The sequence below is a fragment of the Pelodiscus sinensis genome, chromosome 5, assembly GCF_052426305.1.
Source record: "Pelodiscus sinensis isolate ZL-2025 chromosome 5, ASM5242630v1, whole genome shotgun sequence".
Classification (NCBI taxonomy): Eukaryota; Metazoa; Chordata; order Testudines; family Trionychidae; genus Pelodiscus; species Pelodiscus sinensis.
The window spans coordinates 55,725,374-55,745,080 of NC_143056.1; the positions used below are offsets into that span (position 1 = coordinate 55,725,374).

General features: G+C 41.3%; 1 protein-coding gene across 3 annotated transcripts in view; it reads right to left on the reverse strand.

Annotated features, from left to right (window-relative positions):
* Nucleotides 1–19,707, reverse strand: part of DPH6 (diphthamine biosynthesis 6) — a 349,028-nt gene that overhangs the window by 45,844 nt on the left and 283,477 nt on the right. For all 3 annotated transcript variants that reach the window (XM_075927014.2, XM_075927013.2, XM_075927012.2), the window contains one exon: nt 13,336–13,741. In XM_075927014.2, coding sequence (XP_075783129.1) covers nt 13,336–13,741 — 406 coding nt within the window. The remainder of the gene's footprint in view (nt 1–13,335; nt 13,742–19,707) is intronic.

Here is a 19,707-nt window from a genome sequence, read left to right on the forward strand (position 1 = left end):
AAATGCATCTCTGATTTCATTAACAAAGATCCTAAAAACAACACAGAGAGTTATGAAGTAGTTTCAGAATGTCTTCAATTTCTTGTTAATACTCTGAATGAAAAATAAAAGGTGTTGTCTCAAACTAATCACTGGGCAAGTCTACTAAAGATTTTATTTCTATCTAAAGTTTAGGCCAAGACTTGTGGTATGAGAATTTGCAATATCATCACCTTCAAGTGACACATGCTGGTCTACTCTTCACAACTAAGAGTTCTCACCACAGCTTCTGGCTGTGAAGTTTGGCTTTGGCCCTGAGCAGCATAAGGCAGCTGGAGATCTCTCCTTCTGGCAGCTATACAGTTGGAACATAAAACTTGCAATACTAAAGAACAGAGGGCCCATGCTCTAAAGAAAGAACTAATACATTTAAACAACTGTATCATGAGCAAAATATGTTCATGAAAGAATTAAGTCAGCAGGTAGTACTAATTTTACGAAGTTCAAGGTAACAAACATAAAAAATGAATGTGAACAGTCCTTTCCCCCATAACTCAATGTGAGAGGCTTTGGTAAAATATGTTACAAAATGACTTGGAGTAGTTGAAATAAGAGTATGACCTTAAAAACAGGTATACAAATTTCAACTGCCAACATTAACAACCTTTTAACTTAGTAGCCAAAGTTTCTTGATTCTACACTTTGGGCAGTAATAGCAAGATTCCTAAGCCACATTCTGTGCCCAAAACCAAATTTACCTACTTTCACCTTTTTAAAACGCCATTTCAAAACACCACAAGGGAGCAGTCAATTTTTCCTAATTGATTACACATATTATAACATGATTTATTGTTACTAATTTAGCCATTATTTATTTATTGAAACAGCAACAGAGATTTGATGCTTCAACTAGTATAGTTGGCAAATCCTTTGTTTTCTTAAAAGGAAGCTTAAGGAAATGAATGTAAATTTTCCTTTTCTTTAGGTTTGGCAACTGTTTCACAAACTTTCCATTTAACCTAAATTAATAAGATTTGGTAGAAAATCAAGTTATTTTCACAGTCTATATTAGACTGCATTATGACATGTTTACAATAGTTTTGTCTGGCCAAATTATATACTTCAGTCACAAAAATACATATTTTCCCATTCTGCATCATTTGCTGGTGATAGCAAAGTTGATCAGTTACAAACTAGCCACATTTCTAGTACAGTAATTCCTCATTAACACGTGCCTGCTTAACATGTTTTTGAGATAGCACTATTTTTTTTTTTAGGGAACGTTTTTTGAATTACATGACTGTCCCTGGAATAACACGATTTCCCCAACCAGCCTGTTGCCGGCAGCTGCGTGGGCCTTCACTCACTTCTCTGCAAAGCAGCGGAGGGTTCTCCCCTCACCACGCCGTTCCCTGCTGACTTCCCCTCGCAAGACGCCTTCCCCCCTCTCCTCCGTCCCTGCTTGCAGGACGGCGGCTGGGTTTCCCCAGCCAGCTCATCACCAGCAGCTGCGTAGGGCTTCCCCTGCCTCCCTGCAAAGTGGTGGAGGGATCCCCACTCGCCGTGCCGTTCCCCGGCGACCCTCCCTCACCAGCTGCAGAGTGAGTCCTGGCAGACCCATCACAGGGGCTTACTCCCAACCCAATCCCCCTTCCCTCTTCTCCCCTTCCCTTTTCCAGAGCCAAACACCTCCCCTCCCTGCTGTAACCCAGTCTCCTTTCTCCCCCAACCTTATGTCCTGGTCCCAACAGACACCTCCGCTTGAAACTCAACCTCCACTTTTTCCATTATTTTCAATGGGAAAATTGACCCCGCATAACACGTTTTCACTTAACATGATCATTTTCTGAAACTTATCTATAGTGTTAAATGAGGAATTATTGTATTGATTTTGTAGCCATTGTAAACTGTCCCTTACACTTGATTAATAAAAAATATAGCAAATATAGCATTCAGTAATGCATAACAGTAATGAAAATCTCATTACCAAAACAAACTGACATACTGGAGTGAGTCCAGAGAATATCGCCAAAAATGATTAGGTGGCTACGGAAAGATGAAAAAAGTCAAATATGTATAGTTTTAATATAATGTGTGAGATTTGGGGTGGAGGAAAATAACTTGATAATACATTATTATTACTTTAAGGGCCTAAACAGCAAAAATATAGCATATTTGGGTGACACAGAATCATAAAATACTAAAACTGGAAAGGACCTTGAAAGGTAATCAAGTCCTTTCGCCCACCCTCATGGCAGGACCAACCACCATCTAGATTAGAAGTGGGCAATTATTTTTTGCCGGGGCGACTTCAAACATTTCTGGCTGCACCAGAAAGGGTGGGGCCTCGAGTTGAAGGGGCGGGGCTGGGATACTTTCAGGTTCCCTACCCCCAGACCATGACTGGTCTGGGGGTGGGGGAGTGCCTTTGCCCGCTCCCCCTTCCCCCTAGGTGCCCATGCCCCTGGCTGGAAGGAGGCTTCGAACGCTCTCCTGCCCCCAGGCCAATAGGGACTGGGGGCGGAGGGGATGTGCACAAAGTCTCCTCCTGCCCTGCCAGGAGTGTGCAGCACTTCTAAGTGCCACATACTCCTCACAGGGCAGGCCAGGGCGGAGGAAACTTTGCAAGCTCCTCTGCCCCCAGGCTCTGATTGGCCTGAGAGAGGGGAGTGCAGGAAGCCTCCTCCAGTCCTACCAGGAATGGCGCTTTTAAGCACCGTGTGCTGCTCACAGGGCAGGGACAGAGCAGAGGAAACTTTGCATGATCCCCCGCCCCCGGGCCCTGATTGGCCTGGGGAACGTGAGAAGCCTCCTTCCGCCATGCCAGGAGCACCTAGCACTTCCAAGAGCCACATGTTCCTGGCAGGGTGGAGGAAATTTGTGTGCTCTTCCTGCCCCCCAGGTCCTAACTGGCCTTGTGGCAGGGGAGCAGCAGGGCCTCTATGGGCCGGATCCACAGCTTGGCAGGCCAGATCCAGCTTGTGGAGGCCCTTTTGCCCACCCCTGATCTAGATGATCTGTGACAGATGTCTGTGTAACCTGCTCTTAAATATCTCCAATGATGGAGATTCCACAACCTCCCTAGGCAATTTATTCCAACGTTTAAATGCCCTGACTGATAGGAAGTTTTTCTCCCTCTTCCTTGTAACACCTTTTTGGTACTTGAAAGCTGCTATCATGTTCCCAACTCAGTCTTCTCTTTTTCAAAATAAACAAACCCAATTCTTTCAGTCTTCCCCCATAGGTCATGTTTTCTGTAATCATTTTTGTTGTTCTTCTCTGGAATATGGTGTACAGAACAGGACACACTACTCCAGTTGAGGCTTAATAAGTGCACAGTAGAAAGGAAAAATGACTTCTCGTGTCTTGCTCACAACACTCCTGTTAATGTTTCACAGAATGAGGTTTGCTTTTTTTTGCAACAGTGTCACACTATTGACTCAAACATAATGTAAAGATTAAAAAAAATGAGAAAATTTACTGTGACTGCAAGCTCACGGAGACATGGATTATCTTTTCATCCTGTGTGCGTACAGTGCCTACCACAATGGGCCCTGATCCTTTTCTGAGTGTCTCAATGCTAGTGTAATGTTAAGAAATGCACACATCAAATGAGTAAAACAAAGTTAAGCAAAGTTTCAATGTTGGTTTTAGAAGAGCAAACCAGTAAACAGCAGTGGCAGGTAGGATAGTATCCCCTCTTTTGGGGGTTTCTGCAGAGTTTTAACCGTAGAGAGGGCATATCAACATCTACGTCTGAGCATCCAGGTTAGCTTATCCAGGTGTGAAGATCCTCACTGCAAAGCTACACCCAAATTTGTGTGTGCTTGCTGGTGCTGCACTGCTTAGTATGTGTCACTGGTACTTCTGGGGGCATATCCCATAGTTCTTTGTGCTGCAGTCAGTGAGGCCCCACTCCATTATTCTTTCTCAGTGAATTCTGGAAGAATTTCCTGTTTTTCTGGACACAAATGGGGAACTTTGGAAAGGCCCTGGAGAAATATCAGGGCTTGAGTGGTTTAGCCTTCATCCTCTCTACAAAGTTGGCTGGTTACCAGCCTGACTGAAGGCAGCATCTCAGTTTTATCTTATCGTCCCAGATGAGCTGGCTAGCTTAAACTGAAAACACTACTAAACTTATGTCAGAGGTTTGTATATGAAAGAAGGGTAAGGGCAACACTTAAGTAAGAGCCCAAGTTAACTCTGTAGTTAAGACAACAGACTTGAGGGAGGTAAAAGGAGCAGTTCCCAATATGGAGTCAGCCTAAGAGCAATGAGACTGTCCTAGCAGAAGCAGTTGCAGCAGATGCAAAACACACAAACTCTGGAAATTAGTGATTTCCTCAGACTGACTTTTTCAGTTTAGAGTCAGTGTGCTGTTTTAGGTTTGCCCTGACCTTTTCTTGTCCCTAACAGATCTTGCCTTGACAGCTCTACTCTCTAGATCTTCTGTGCTCCCATCATCGTCTCATTCTGATCTGTGTCTATAATGTCACATTTTCCCTTCACATCATCCTAACCCCACACACTTTAAAAATTATAAAAAGAAACATAGAAAAATAAACTTTAAAAAATGTGAAATCAACATGCCATTTGGTAAACATCACTGTGCCTCTTCATGGCAGGGAAATTTTAATGTGAATATCTGTTTTGTATGGAACTTAGCATAATAGGATCCCTATCTTGATTTCCAGTAGCATCTAGAGGCCCCATGCAGATATCAACAACAACAAAAAATTGATACCCATGTAGCTACCAGTATAGAAGCAATACATTGTATTTATTTCTTGCAGTTCATTATCAAGTCAGCTTAGAAACGAACATGGCAACATAACATATTATTTGCTAGCTGTATCCAAACTGAATTTTCCATGAGTATGTATTCAGAAACTTGGGCTAAAAAGTGGGGTTGGATTATTTTGATCACTTGTAAAGTGCTTCAGAATTGATTACTTATCAAAGTACTAGCTGTCAGGTCACAGTACTTGTTATGACTTCAATACCTCAGTAACAACATGGTCGTTTGTCTTAATTCCCTTCTAACGCACAATTCACAGTCAAAGACATAGGAGATACAAATAGGAAATAAAAAAGCGAAGTGGATTTCTGGTGATCAACCTTGCCCCCTTATTCCTTCTGTATTATTCCCAAAGGACAATATTTGTTATGAAGGCACACACACGCCATTATGAAAAGTGTAGACAAAATTACATGTGGTCTCGGGTTGAAGTACAGTGATATTTTGAGAAGTGCCTAGCCAATAATGACATATTTTACCTAATAAGTCTGCTCCCTTGGTATATTCACAGTGATCAACTTACTTCAGTTCAAAAACGTTTTTAATATTCTTTGTGGCTGTCACCACTGCAAGACCAACAGCTCTAGAAGAGTGTTGTGTATTGTATTATAATTCACCAGAAATCGCTAACAAAATCGTTAACTAAGTTCCAACTGCACATACAGATCATGTTCTGGGATATGACTCTGAAAACTTATTGAAGAAAATAGCTGTTCACATGTTGTAACTAATGACAGAATATAGCTTGCAGAATTTTTGTTACTGGAAATGATGCATAAGTCATACAGCTGGATTTTCAAATTCCAGGATGAAATAGCAGAGTTAGCTATTAGAAACATCTTTTTTCTCGAACATTGCAAGTTTGATATGGGAATCATTGCAGTTTAATCAACATGGAAGACTGCAAATCCTTTTATTCCAAAGAGTTATTTTTCAAAGTACAATCACACTTTAAAATTGAGCACATATTTATTAATATTATATTGTTACCAAATTACATTTTATTTATATCTCCTTTTGCCTGATTGTCCCCGTTTCTTTTTCCTATATTATTAAAAACTCAGAATTATATAAGATGATATTTTAGCAAATGCAAGACCTTATGCACTCCCTATTAAATATTTAAAAGTATTTTTGCGTACTGTGTGTGAACAAGGCTTGTGAAATCCTAATGGTGTGAATTATGGTCATTCATCATTCCCATACTGAGGTATAATCTAGTCTACCGGATGGTATGGCAAATCATCCTGACAAGTTTATATTAATGTGTATGTAAATGAGCATAAGAAAGAAATGGTCAAATTTATGTTAAAGACTTCTAAAGGCTTAACAGCATCTTACTAAGTATATATGTCAGCTTAATCTAATCCTCCTACTTCTAACATGTCCTGTAGGCTCAGCACGACGCCTATAATGCTCTCATATGTTATGAGGGATTGCCTCTGAGAAGTTCACCATCACTAGTACACTTTGTTCAATAAAACTTTACATTTGGTCTTAGGCTGACAGAATGCTATCTTTCTCAAATTTGCATCACAAACCTTTAGCTGATTCTGACATCAATAACACTGGCAATAATACTTTCCAGTAATCTGTTACAACATAGAGAGTGCACATATTCTCAGTTTCCATCTTAACTTTGTCAGCTGCAAACGGGCTGCTCCAATTCTCCTGGACTGGTTCAATACAATGTTGAAATTCTTTGTGCCAAGAAAAAGCACTCTTCTAATCAGCATCTCCTTTGAGAAGACCTTTGGTGGGGTTTCCTTCCCCTGCCTCAAGAACTTCAAGGTCTTCTAAATTAAAGCATCTTTCTTTTTCTTTATGTCTACATTGATCACTTAGTAGCATGCCAGTGCATTGGAGTTCTGAGCTCACCATCAGCTCTGCTGATATCAGCTACTGAATTAACCTCAGGGATGTAACAACAGAATATGTTTGTCTCCTGTGGCATGTTTCCTCTGATCTCAAAAGTGATCAACAGAAATCTAGAGACATCTAGAAACACAGCAGAGTTTAGTGAGCCCAAGTACACTGTTGTTTTTCCAATATGTTGTAGTCAGTGTAGATCCCACTATAAGGGCACACGCGTTCCATGCCTGCAAAACCAGAAATGTTTGAATAGCTGTGTCTGTCAGAGATACACTTGTGCTCCCATATTTGGCCATAAAAGGATGACCACAACATACTCTCTGTTTCTTTGAAGTAGGAAGCCTGTGGTAACTGAGGAGTCTAAAAAGTAGCGATGATAAATTGACCAGGGGAACCACACCGAATAAAATACTTTGAAGAGCTTCAGTTCTTTGTTTTTTTAAGAATGTGTCAATGTGGATCCTATGGTAGGTGACTGGCAATTAATACCCTTCAAGTCTGTGGGAGTGAGGATCATCAGCTGAATCAATTAAACAGGCAATGAAGTACTTCTTCTCCCAAACTTGGTATCTGCCCCAATACTTGTCAAGGGCATAGGCTACGTCTACACTTTTCCGAAAGGGGCATGCTAATTTCACAGGTCGTAATAGGGAAATCTGCGGGGGATTTAAATATCCACCGCGGCATTTAAATAAAAATGTCCGCCGCTTTTTTCCAGCTTTTAGAAAAGCCGGAAAAGAGCGTCTACACTGGCCCCGATCTTCCGGAAAAAAGCCCTTTTCCGGAGGATCTCTTATTCCTTTGAAGTATTTCCCTATTCTCTTTGAAGTAGGAATAAGAGATCCTCCGGAAAAGGGCTTTTTTCCGGAGGATCGGGGCCAGTGTAGATGCTCTTTTCCGGCTTTTCTAAAAGCCGGAAAAAAGCGGCGGACATTTTTATTTAAATGCCGTGGGGGATATTTAAATCCCCCGCGGATTTCCCTATTACGACCTGTGAAATTAGCATGCCCCTTTCGGAAAAGGGGCCAGTGTAGACGTAGCCAATAGTGTTTTACAACTGTGTCTTGGTCCATGTTGCAACCTTTCAAATCTCAGAGATCAGAATGTTTCTGAAGCCTGTGCTCTGATGCAATATGCCTTGATGTCTGAAGAGAAGTTTGCTATGAAACTGATAACAGTAGAAATGCACTCCATAGACCACCTGGATATTCTTTTGAGTTGTCTCTCCTAACAGAAATCTACTGAGCTTTGCCTGAATTCTCTGACTCTCCTGGAAGCGACATCTCTTAGTATACCCTTTGGTATCAAAACAGACATCTCTGACATCAATGGTGTAGGGGCGCCAGTTCTTTTCTCAGTGCCCTCTTTTCTACACTGGTGTCAGGAATAGAGTATTTTCTGAATGATGTGCTGGATGATTCTGGCTTGTCCACTAGCAGGATCCTGGAATTGTTTCCTTGGGTCTGATGAGATCTTCATGGATTGTTCTAGAAGATGGGAGTTGTAGCCTTGTTTCTCAGCTTAAGCACTCTAACACAAAATAACAGGAATACTCAGCGTCTGCTAAGTACAGGCAGTCCCCGACTTACGCGGATATGACTTATGTCGGATCCGCACTTACGAACGGGGCTTTTCTCGCCCCAGAGCTCACGGGCGGTGGGTCGCCACCCGTGTCCTCCGGGGCGAGAAAAGCTTCTTCTGGTCTCCCTGGTCTGCTGGGGGGGGGGGGGGGGGCTTCAGCGGCTTTGGGCCTGGGCGGCTTTGCTCGGGTGTCCCTGGTCTGCTGGGGGGGGGGGGTCCAGCAAAGCCGCTGGACCCCCCCAGCAGACCAGGGACACCCGAGCAAAGCCGCCGCCTGGGCGGCTTTGCTCCCGGGCAAACGAGCAAAGCCGCCCAGGCGGCGGCTTTGCTCGGGTGTCCCTGGTCTGCTGGGGGGGTCCAGCGGCTTTGCTGTACCCCCCCAGCAGACCAGGGGGACAGGAGCAAAGCCGTGGAGCACGCCCGCAGCGGGACAGCCCAGGCGTGCTTGGGCTGTCCCGCTGCGGGCGTGCTCCAAGGCTTTGCTCTCCGTCTCCCTGGTCTGTAGGGAGACGGGGAGCAAAGCCTTGGAGCACGCCTGCAGCGGGACAGCCCAAGCACGCCTGGGCTGTCCCGCTGCGGGCGTGCTCCGCGGCTTTGCTCTCCATCTCCCTGGCCTGGAGGGAGACGGGGAGCAAAGCCTTGGAGCACGCCTGCAGCGGGATAGCCCAGGCGCGCTTGGGCTGTCCCGCTGCGGGCGTGCTCCAAGGCTTTGCTCCTGTCCTCCTGGTCTGCTGGGGGTGGGGGTGCAGGTAGTGCCCTCCCCCAGCAGACCAGGCTTTTCTTGCCTACCCCTGGGGTAGAGCAGCTGGGGGCTGCCGGGTTGGTCCCGCAGCGCTGCTCCTGACCAACCCGGCAGCACCCCAGCACTCTGCCCCAGGCGTCCTGATTCAGCCGCTGCTGGTCAGTTTCAGCAGGGGTTGAATCAGGACGCCTGGGGCAGAGCAGCTGGGGTGCTGCTGGGTTGCTTCAGTAGCGCCGAGGAGCCGTGCTACTGGAGCAACCCAGCAGCACCCCAGCTGCTCTGCCCCAGGCGTCCCCAAGTCAGCCGCTGCTGAAACTGACCAGCGGCTGACTACAGGAAGCCCGAGGCAGAGTTTCTCTGACCCAGGCATACTGGAATCAGCCGCTGATCAGTTTCAGCAGCAGCTGACTTGGGGACGTCTGGGTTTCTTAAGTTGAATCTGTATGTAAGTCAGAACTGGCATCCAGATTCAGCCGCGGTTGAAACTGATCAGTTTCAGCAGCGGCTGAATCTGGACGCCAGTTCCGACTTACATACAGATTCAACTTAAGAACAAACCTACAGTCCCTATCTTGTACGTAACCCGGGGACTGCCTGTATATGTGATTTTCTCAAACTAATCTCCCTTTAAAGGGGAATAGCCCATTTGAAGAGGGAGAGGGCTTTAAACCTGCAGGTTTTGAGTCTGCCATGTTATAAAGACCAAAGGGTGTCAACAGTCATTGATATGCAGTTCAACTTCAGTCATCCTATTGAACCATTTTAAGATAAAGGTAATCAAAGGAGTTTTGAAGAAAATCAGAAGGTTTGCAGGTGACTTAGCCAAAGCTAGCAACTAATAGGCTAGATACTCACCAGGTATCAACTTGCTGCCACTGTCTTCGAATTGTAAGGGAATATCATGCTGTTCTACCCTTTACCCTCATATGGGTGCACAAGCTAAATGTGCTGGAGCCAACAGACATTACACTAGGGTTGCCAGATACTTTAAAAAAACCCAAAATACCCCAAACATGGCAGGAAAAAAATTGGTTGAGGGAAAAAACCAACAATGGGGGACCAAACTTGCTGAGCAAAAAACAGACGTGACTGGGAAGAATGTCCCCACTGGTGTTCCGTCTGAGAGAAACAGAAAATACCAGACATTTTACATGTCTGGTATTTTCTGGGTTTTTTTATCGGACAAAGGCAGCAAAAACCGGACTGTCCAGGTGAAAACCAAACATCTGGAAACCCTAATATTATTCAATCCACATGAACACACACTTACAGAAGAATGTTCGCTCTTTTAGTAAAAAAAAGATAAAAGGCAATTTGTTTTTATAGTAAATTAGTAAGGCTCTAGTTGTATCTCTTATGTATTTTAATCTTGAGTGTTTTAATCTAGACTAGCATTTCAGTTAAAAAGTCAGCAACACACAGAATCAGCTACAAAAGCTAGCTTTACCAATTATAAAAACCTATAGTTACATTTCCAAATGTGGGAGCATAAAAGGCAAAAGCTGAATTCCTTTTTTGGACTACAGAGAATAAGGCTTTCCTGTAAAGTATATTATTGTTATTTGTAGTGATACCAAAACAAGGTCTGACCCTAATAAAGTGTAAGTGGAAAGTTCCTAGAAACTAATAACCAGTAGAGCTAAGAATTTTTATGTAAAACCTATTTATTTGGTAGATTAATCAACAACAAGACTTCAACTAATGTGACAATTAATAGAATAATCTCAAAAAGAAATCTAGTGTCCTTGAATTATAGAATCTAACAAATATTCCGGATTCTATTAATGAAGAGGTTGGGAAAACAATAAAAAAGATTTGAAAACCATAGGAAAGAGAAGGATTTCATACTATTTTTCTTCTTATGTTGGACCCCTTCAGTTCAATGAATTATATCCATAAATAAATGTAAATATTACTTCAAAACTGTCAGAATATATACAATCTAAATTAATTTATATTTTCATAGGCTATGTAATAATAGTATGAGGACACTCCAGGGATTTTTTAGTGGTCCATTAGTATACTGCATCCCTTGAGAGCTTGAAGGAACTCCACTGAAGGCCTTATTCCTTACAATGACCCAGGATGTATTTTAATGGAGCACTTAACCATGTCCCTTATTGTGCCTTAATGCTGTATTAAAAATGCTTACTCTCATTTTGATCCTTCATTATAGCAGAAGGGAAACTCGTTTAAAAATTCTCATATCAGCGGTCTACAGCAGACTGTCAGAGTGATAGATAATAGGAAGAGTAGTCTCATCAGTAGCCACTTCCATTGGAAACTTTATTTTCAAATGCATTGCACCATGCATCTTCTCTCCATAGAACTTTTGGAACAGATGTGCTAAGCAACAAGGGTAAAGTTTCTTTTAAATTCTTTGTTGATGATTTAGTGTTGGTGGTAAATGTAATGCCTACTACATTTTCCCAAGAATGCATTTTTTACCAATGATGATGATGACGGTTATTAGGGCCTCAGAGAGATTTAAAAGGAACCAATGATGAATGAATAAATAAAAACCATGATGACTCATTCTATACCCTTGCCATTAGTATAACATAAAATCCCCAAACAGTCAGATTTTCCCTCATTTCATCTATTTATACATTTTGCTCAATTCTAGACTTAAATAAGGCAAATTTACTTTATTCCAAAGTAATTATTATATGCCCTGTGAAACATCAGAGACGGAGCAGGCAAAAGGATAATGCAAATCGCATGCTAGGAACATGTTTTAATCAGGCTTCTTCTGAGCTCTCAAACAAGGCATAGTAGAACAACAACATTCTGTCAGGCTATATGTTCATTTCTTGCTTCCTGGATTAAGCATGCTTATTCTATGCCACATTTTTTACCGCTTTCTATTCTTGTATTTTAAATCTATTAAACAATGTCAACTTGAATTTCCTTCAAAAACTGCTTCAGGTTAAGTAAAAAAAAAAGTAGGATCTTCGAGGGCTAGCTTTTATGTCAGCTAATTAATATGGATCATTTGTAGCTTTGCAAATATCTTTTTGTGTTTGTGTGTGTGTGCATGCATGAAAGGGATGAATATAGACTAAGGGCCTGATCCTACAGTAGAACCGCAGTTATGGACACCTTGGGAACTCTGAAATGTTCATAATTCTGATCAAAGCACAGTTCAGGCTCCAGATCCAGCAGCTAACACTCCAGGGCAGGTATCAACAGCAGCTGAGCTCCCAACTTAGTGGGTTCATGAGTTTGCCAGCTTATCCCCCTACTAGCAGAGGCAGAGGCAGAGAGAGAGAGAGAGAGAAAATAAAATTGTGTGTGTGTGTATGCATGCGCATATGTGTATTTGTTTCAGAAAGCTGGCTCCATCTACCTTGGTCTAGCAACCCCAGCCTCCTGCTTTAAGTGGTTGCCCAATGCATGGGAGAGGGGAGAGGCAGCCCAGATTTGCCTACCTTTAAAATGCAATAAGGGCACAAAAGAGTATTTTTTTTTAATTTTATGTTTCTGCTGCTGCCTGATTGGTTTCTTCCAATTTCACATGGTGATCAATTGAGTGGTCAGTCTGTATCTCTGGTGTTTACACCTTTGAGGTTCTACTGTACTTCTATTGAAGTCAATGTCTAATTTCTCATTGGTTTCAATAACAGCAGGCCTCTTTAAAGATGTTGTAGCCCTGTTAAATCAAAGAGGTTTCTGTGCAATTGTATGTGCTGATAGTTTTCTCTATGTGAACATAGCACACACAGGCCCTGGACATCATGACAGAGGAGATTAATTATGGTTATGAAGTTATTATTACTGGTTTAGGCTCTATTTTGCAACAGGGTTGCAATTCTAGAGAGTTCTAATACTAAAACAAGCATTAATGATTCAAACAAGATACTAAATTTGTTTGCTCAGCTGTCATTCATCCCTTCAGACAGGTCTATTTTAAAGCCACTGATTGACAAAACACTCAGTTCTCTTTTAAAGACACATGTGCGCTCACCACATTTCTCTACCTTAGAAAAACTGACACTCTTTTATTGTTTTTATATTTTAATCTTGTTTCTGCTTTAAATAATCTTTGCCTGCTAGCATCTGGAAATTACCAGCTATGTTATACATGATCAGCAATGTGAAAGCTCCATAATTAAACTGTTCAAAGGACTTTTAGGCAGAAGATTCAGCCTTCTAGAGTCTGACTCATTTTTGTTTTTCTCATCTATTTGGGCTGCCAGATGATCTTGCCAGGCTAATATTTTTTTCTAAGTGATAATATTACTGGTAATCAGAAAAAAGAACATTCATAGCCTAATCATGTGTACTCTTCAATGGTGCTTTTAAAATATATATTTTTAGATATAGGTAAGTGAATATCTCTCCCTCCCAAAAATAGTCTTACCTGCTTGTAGTGTTTCAGCACCAAAACTGTCCTCCTTGTAGAAAGTTCTAAAACACAAGGGAATTGCATTGCAATCCTCTGAAAGTTTCTTGACAGCTTGTCTGAACACAGCAACCATATTATGAAGAGTCCTATCTAAATTGGCTGAAGAAGCAGATGGTGAAATCAAGCTTAGGCGTACTGAGATAGATGCACTACATGCAGAACTGGACTCCACAGCTTCACATTCAATTTGGCAATCCTCTGTTGACATCTTCATAACAAAAGTTCTCCTTTCTGGTGGATTATCCACTGCTGCAATGACATGCCACTCAATGAGAGCATCTTTGGGTAGGCAGGGTACCACAACCACAGTTAGCATCCCATAGACTGCAGCTAAATCACTGTACATTTCTGGATCTTCTGCCTAAAAATTAAACACAATATCCTGGACATTAGCAAGTAATGGAAAAATACAAGAGGCAGAACTGTGTATACCATAACAAAACCTCTACCATGAGAATATAATTCATAAAACTGGAAAAACTACAAAGAAAAAGTAAAAACATTGAACATTAAAATGAAAAGAATGACTCATAATTCATTAAGTGTATTAAAACAACTACACTGTGCATACTATGGTATATTCACAAGGATGCTTTTATTTGCTTTGCAATCTTTCTTACTGAGAAAAACTCACAATTGGTTAAGGTGACCTACAGCTAATATCCGTTCATCTTACCAAATTTAGCCTTCAACTAGGGTATTTGTCTTTCAAAGGAGGAAAACTGATCTTCATTTTATGCTCCTTTTTATATTAGACAGGAATCAAAGAACAGCCTACATGGAATGTGATGTTCGTCCAGACCAATATTCTTTGAATGTAAGAAATGCTAATGGCGTTGATGAGGCCATGGAAATAGATGAGCACAATATGTGCATTCCCTGAAACAAATTTAGTTACCCATGACACAGGCTGTTCTGAGAAGCAGCATGGCTTGAACATAACTTTCTAAAGGGAGAACTTCTTCCTAGTGACAAACTCAGCCTGCACTAGCCCTGCAGGTCTAAGGTTATTCTTACACCAAGCCAACTGTTGTGCTTGTGAGCCATATTTAATAATAGTACACAAGACCTAGGGTAATATTTAGCTTCTTACCTTCCCTAGAAGCCTTGCAAAAATTACAAGCTATATTTTACCATTTATCTATGGAAAGGGAACAGAGGGCCCCAGATCACTGCATGTTCACTTAAGTTTCCTCTGGGAATGGAATTTGAGAAGCTGCACCCTTTTAAATCTAACGGGTTTCACAGAGAACTTTGGTTTGAATTCTTATTAATTCTGGGATTCATTGCTAGAGGTATTGCCCTTCTGGTATTGTTTGGTTTTGTGCTGCACCTGCCATCCCTTTTCTTCTGATAGCTCTGCTCCCTTGGGAGAGCAACGTACAGCTCTAAGATTTTAAAACCTGAACAGAAACTCAGAATGGCATACTTTAGCCTCCAACCATCTTGAAGTTAAGCATGGGCTTAAGTACTAACTATATATACTTATTTAATTAGGTTTCATCATGGTAGATAGATATTGATTTACATAATATATGGTCACAGTTACATCTCAGACCCATTTTAGTTCTTCTGATGTGCACTCGGGTGACAAACCTGGCTGAGTGGAGCCATGCAGCCCAATTATTCAACAGCAGTTCTCTTGTTTCCCAGCTGCATTTTTACCAGGAGGAGTCCCACTGCTTTTGACACCTGTAAACCCAGGGGCCTGTGATCAGGAAGTTGATTAAAGTAGTGTTTTCAAAACAAAGCATTATTTATTCATTCCCTAAAGATACAAAGTATGTAGAACAAAGAAAGGAAGCAACAAAAGACGCACTATATATGTGGCCCTTACAGAAAGATTAAGGTATAAATACTCCTCAGACCTTCTAACCCCTATCTCTGTCTGGGAGAACAAATGCACTGCTCACAACATGCCTTCTTTGATTATATCCATGCCAGACTGTCAGCTTTCATTGATACTCTCTGGGCAATTGCTGGCCACGCACTCAACTTTCCTCTCTTTTCTAGGTCTAGGATCATGAAATAGTTTAGTGTTCCATTTGATCTCTGTCTCTTCATCCTTGGCAAAACATCTATGACACAAGGGCGGGGCCAATGAGCTGCCTCTTCAAGACTATGGACCTAGCTGCCATGTTGGAGATCTTGTTGAGATATTCCTTTATCTGGGCCATTGTTCTGTTTTTTTTCCTTGGTTCTTTAACAACCCCTTTTGATCTAACAAAACAGCAAGGAGCCCACTATAAACAAGCACAGAGACATGAAATGGATTTATCAAAACAAATACAGATATTTCCCATTTCTCCACATATATGTCTATGTTTTTTGTTTTTTTTTTAAAGAGTGCCGGTACTCCAGGGGAAAAGTTGTTTAGTTCTGACCGGGGGTGCCAAAACTGCATCGGGAGGTGCCAGTACTGAGTCACAAAAAAGCACTGTCTCTAACTGATCTCTTGAATTGGGGCCTACATGAGTAGCGTCATCTTATGTATGTAGAATGTATTTCAAACACATTTCATTCATGAAATCTAATTTGTTTATGAAAGTAAATCTAGTTTTATATATATCCTCCTGAAGGAATACTGTGTTGAAGGAATAATAAATTATTTTATTTTACCTGTCTTCTGAGCCCATGAGTTTTTATTTAACCAACTTTTAGATTTTTCTCTCTGGTCAATACCTTTTTCCAGTTTATTTTTAAAGAGATCACACAGTACATACACTTGATAATAGTGACTTATACTTTCTTTGCTTTTGTATTTATTGATAATAACTTTTTTATATACTAATTTGCTTACACTGCAGTCTATACTGGTAATTCTGTACACTGTCTGACCTATGAATGGAAAAATAATAACAAGTTAAAACAGTCATTTTACCTGAAGTCGATAAGGCCATAACACTCACCCTGCCTTCAATTCACATGCTCAATTTTCATCCACTCACTCTCGACTTCGAGAGGAAGGAATAATGACAGGTTAGAAGCACTTTATTTCAAAATTCACTCACAAAGTTATTGACAAGCATTTTTCCACAGAAAAGTCTTTGCTGCTTGACCCTCGTGAGCTGTTTACATGAAAAATGCACTTACTTCTAGATTAACGATAGTGGAGTCTAATTCTATACCAAACTTATAGCAATTGCTTTAGCATCTCTGTTTTTGATATAGGGCCAGAAATAGGGATAATTTGTCTCAAATTGCAGTCACTTCAGTCATAATAAAATCTCACTGAGTACTGTTTGCTTTCAGTACTTTCATTAGGTAAGCTGGGGCTGTTATTAAGGTACCAACACATAAATGTTATATTAGCACTTAACAGTAGCACAATATTCTCCTCCAGGAGATGAATTCTAACCTTGTCAATATAATTCTGCTCTGAGTGCTGTAAAACAGTTTGAAAAGATGAAATATTGGTGCTTTGCACTGGAAAAAAAAAAGTCATGCTCATTGAGGCTTAAAGGCCATTTTGTTGGCCCAAGGTGATGAGGTACTGTTTAGAAAATAAGTCTAAAGAAGCTCTCTCAGGTCAAGTCAAGCATTGAGACAAACTTTTCTACTTTCTTGTACTTGTCTTAGGTTGTTAAATCAATTGCTTAGTATTTCTGCTTGCCTTCAGTTGCCATTTAGAATATGAGATGAAATGCAAGAAAATTAAGGCCAAGATAAAGTACATTGCCAAACAACAAATGATAATCACTCTGAGTGAAAGGCATGCACAGCGCACCCAGTCTCTTAAATAAGGCCCTACCAAATTCACAGTCCATTCTGATCAAGTTCACAGCCATAGGATTTGAAAATCAGTCAATTTCACAGTGTTGTAACTGTGAAGGTCTTCACCTAAAAAGAAATTTGGGAGGCAAGGGATTGCAAAGATGTTATAGGAGGGTCATGGGATTGCCACTTTCACTTCTGTGCCTTCAGAGTTGGGCAGCTGAAGGAAGTTTCCACAAGTAGAGGTGAGTCTGATTTCCCCTGTGCTGCTGGGAACACCCCAACCAAGGACTCCAACCCGCAATTCCCATCTGGGCAGGGGAGGGAAAGGACTTCCCATGCACAGTTGCTGTTGGGGGAATATCAGATTCACTTCTGGGTACTCGCCCTGGCTGCGGGACACTCCATGGCTGGGGCACTGCTAGTAGCATGGGGTAGATTGGACCCACCTCTGGACTCCTTCTCTGGATGCAGGAAGCTCTGGAGCTGCTGCCCAGCCACAGAACTTCCTGCAGCAGGTGCAGGTACTCGGAGGCAGGTCTGATATTCCCCTGAGAGCAGTTGCACCTTCTCAGCCCAGGGATTATTAGCATCTGGAGACTAGGTAACAGCAAGACCGACTGACTGCTCCACTTCCCATCCCCAGCTCTGCCCCTCCCATTTCACTCCAGGATTTATTTCATGGTCCTCAATTTGATAGCATCCTTTCATATACATATCCATCATGCAACACCCCTCACCTTTACTTTAACATATCCCAATGGATGGAGCTACTGGGAACTAAAGATCTTTCTTTTCTATTATTGGCTCTTCAGAAACTCTTTAAAAAATGACCTCTGTCAACTTATTTTCAAGAATGCACCATCTTTTTTGTACAAAAGAGATATTCTATTTGTTTGAAAAAGTGAGCCAAATATGTTATTTCCAAACTGCCATAAATAACTTAATATCCTTTCTTTAGTATCTGTGGCATACAAGGTATTTTTTAGTATCAGGAAGTACTAGAGAACATTGTACATAAGAAGCCAGAAGTATATAAGGCAAATTGGTAATTTTTTGAAGTTACTTATCTAGTCATAGTTATATATTTATCTTTAAAATGTGAGTGAGTTATACTGGATTGAGAAACCACTGGTAAGAAGTTGTACAGGGGCCCTGATTCACCAAGATACTAAGCACATCAAGTAAATGGAAATATTCACTGTGTTTACATTTATTCACACGTTTAAAGAGCTTGCTGCACTGGGGTCTACGTCTGTAAATATGGTCAGGTTAGGAGCTAAACGCTGTATCAACCCTTTTGAGCTAACCACTGCATCAAAACTTTTAATATAAAAAAATCACTTCTTGCTCAATGAACATTCAACTCCCTAATTTTTAAACATATAATTAACCTGCATCTTCCCACATTAACAATAAAATGGCCATTTAAAACAGAACTGCTATATGCTCATACACAAATGCTTTCCTGAGTTTTCATTCTGTCAGAGGACTTGTAAGTGTATATGCCTCTCTTGATCAGGACATGAAGGCAAATTAACTACAGACATGTGAGATGGACATAAGTGGCAGGCCATACATTTATTAATAGAACACTGCAATGTGGAAGGGTATCAGCTATTTAACTGATTTTAGTGGAGGGTTACTATTAGGGATGTAAAATCCCATTTAATTGGTTAACTGGTTAACTAATTAAGGGGTGGGGCATGCTCCAGCACCACCCCTCCCCTGCAGCCAGACTGGATTTCTGTCCCCCCCCCCCCCCCCCCCCCCCGCTGCAGGCAGGGGTTGCTGCAGCTTAGTTAACCTTTCACATCCTTAGTTACTAAGTTCCCACTATATAATCAATGCTCTATGTACACCTGCACAGGTCTATCCCAGCAGGGGTTGCCAAGAATGACTTCATCCTGTGGAAACTCCAGGTCTCCCCTTCTGCTATTGCCTTCAACTCAATTGTTCCTCCATGATGTTGCAAAAGTGTTAGTGACGGGGGGAAGGGGGAGACCCTGGATCTTGGAGAATTTGATCCAATGGGAAAAATTCCATCCTATTGGACAAGATACATTTGAAAATGCTTGGGAGAGTTTAAATGTGTATGTATGTATGAAGAAAATAGGCTACAAAAAAGAGCAACTAGTCCATCCATCCATCCCCAGCCAATGGGAAGGTGTCAGATCTGAAGTAGGATGAGCAATCACTCCTTTTGTTCTACATGGGCTCCTGCATTGCCAATCTTCTGTCTTCTGGGAACCATGTAACATACCTCCACCGTCCGTTCAAGATCCTTTCCTTTAGATTGCTGATAGGGCTGTGAGGGGAGATGGGTTAGTCTGATTTCATTCTGTTTTCACACTTTATGTGCAAGAGCTACATGAATCCCATCACTTATTCCAATGAATGCCTAATTGGGCATTCCATTACTACAAAACTGAGTGCAGGTCATTGCAGTGAACACATCTAAATCAAACACTACACTGTAAGTGATGTAAGTTAAGAAGAATGCGATGCTCAAAAATGTTTAAAATGTCTCTCTAATCTTTAAAATATTTTTTTAATTAAAAAACTAAAAAAGCCCACCATTTCTGAATATTTTAACTCCATCATTCATTTAGA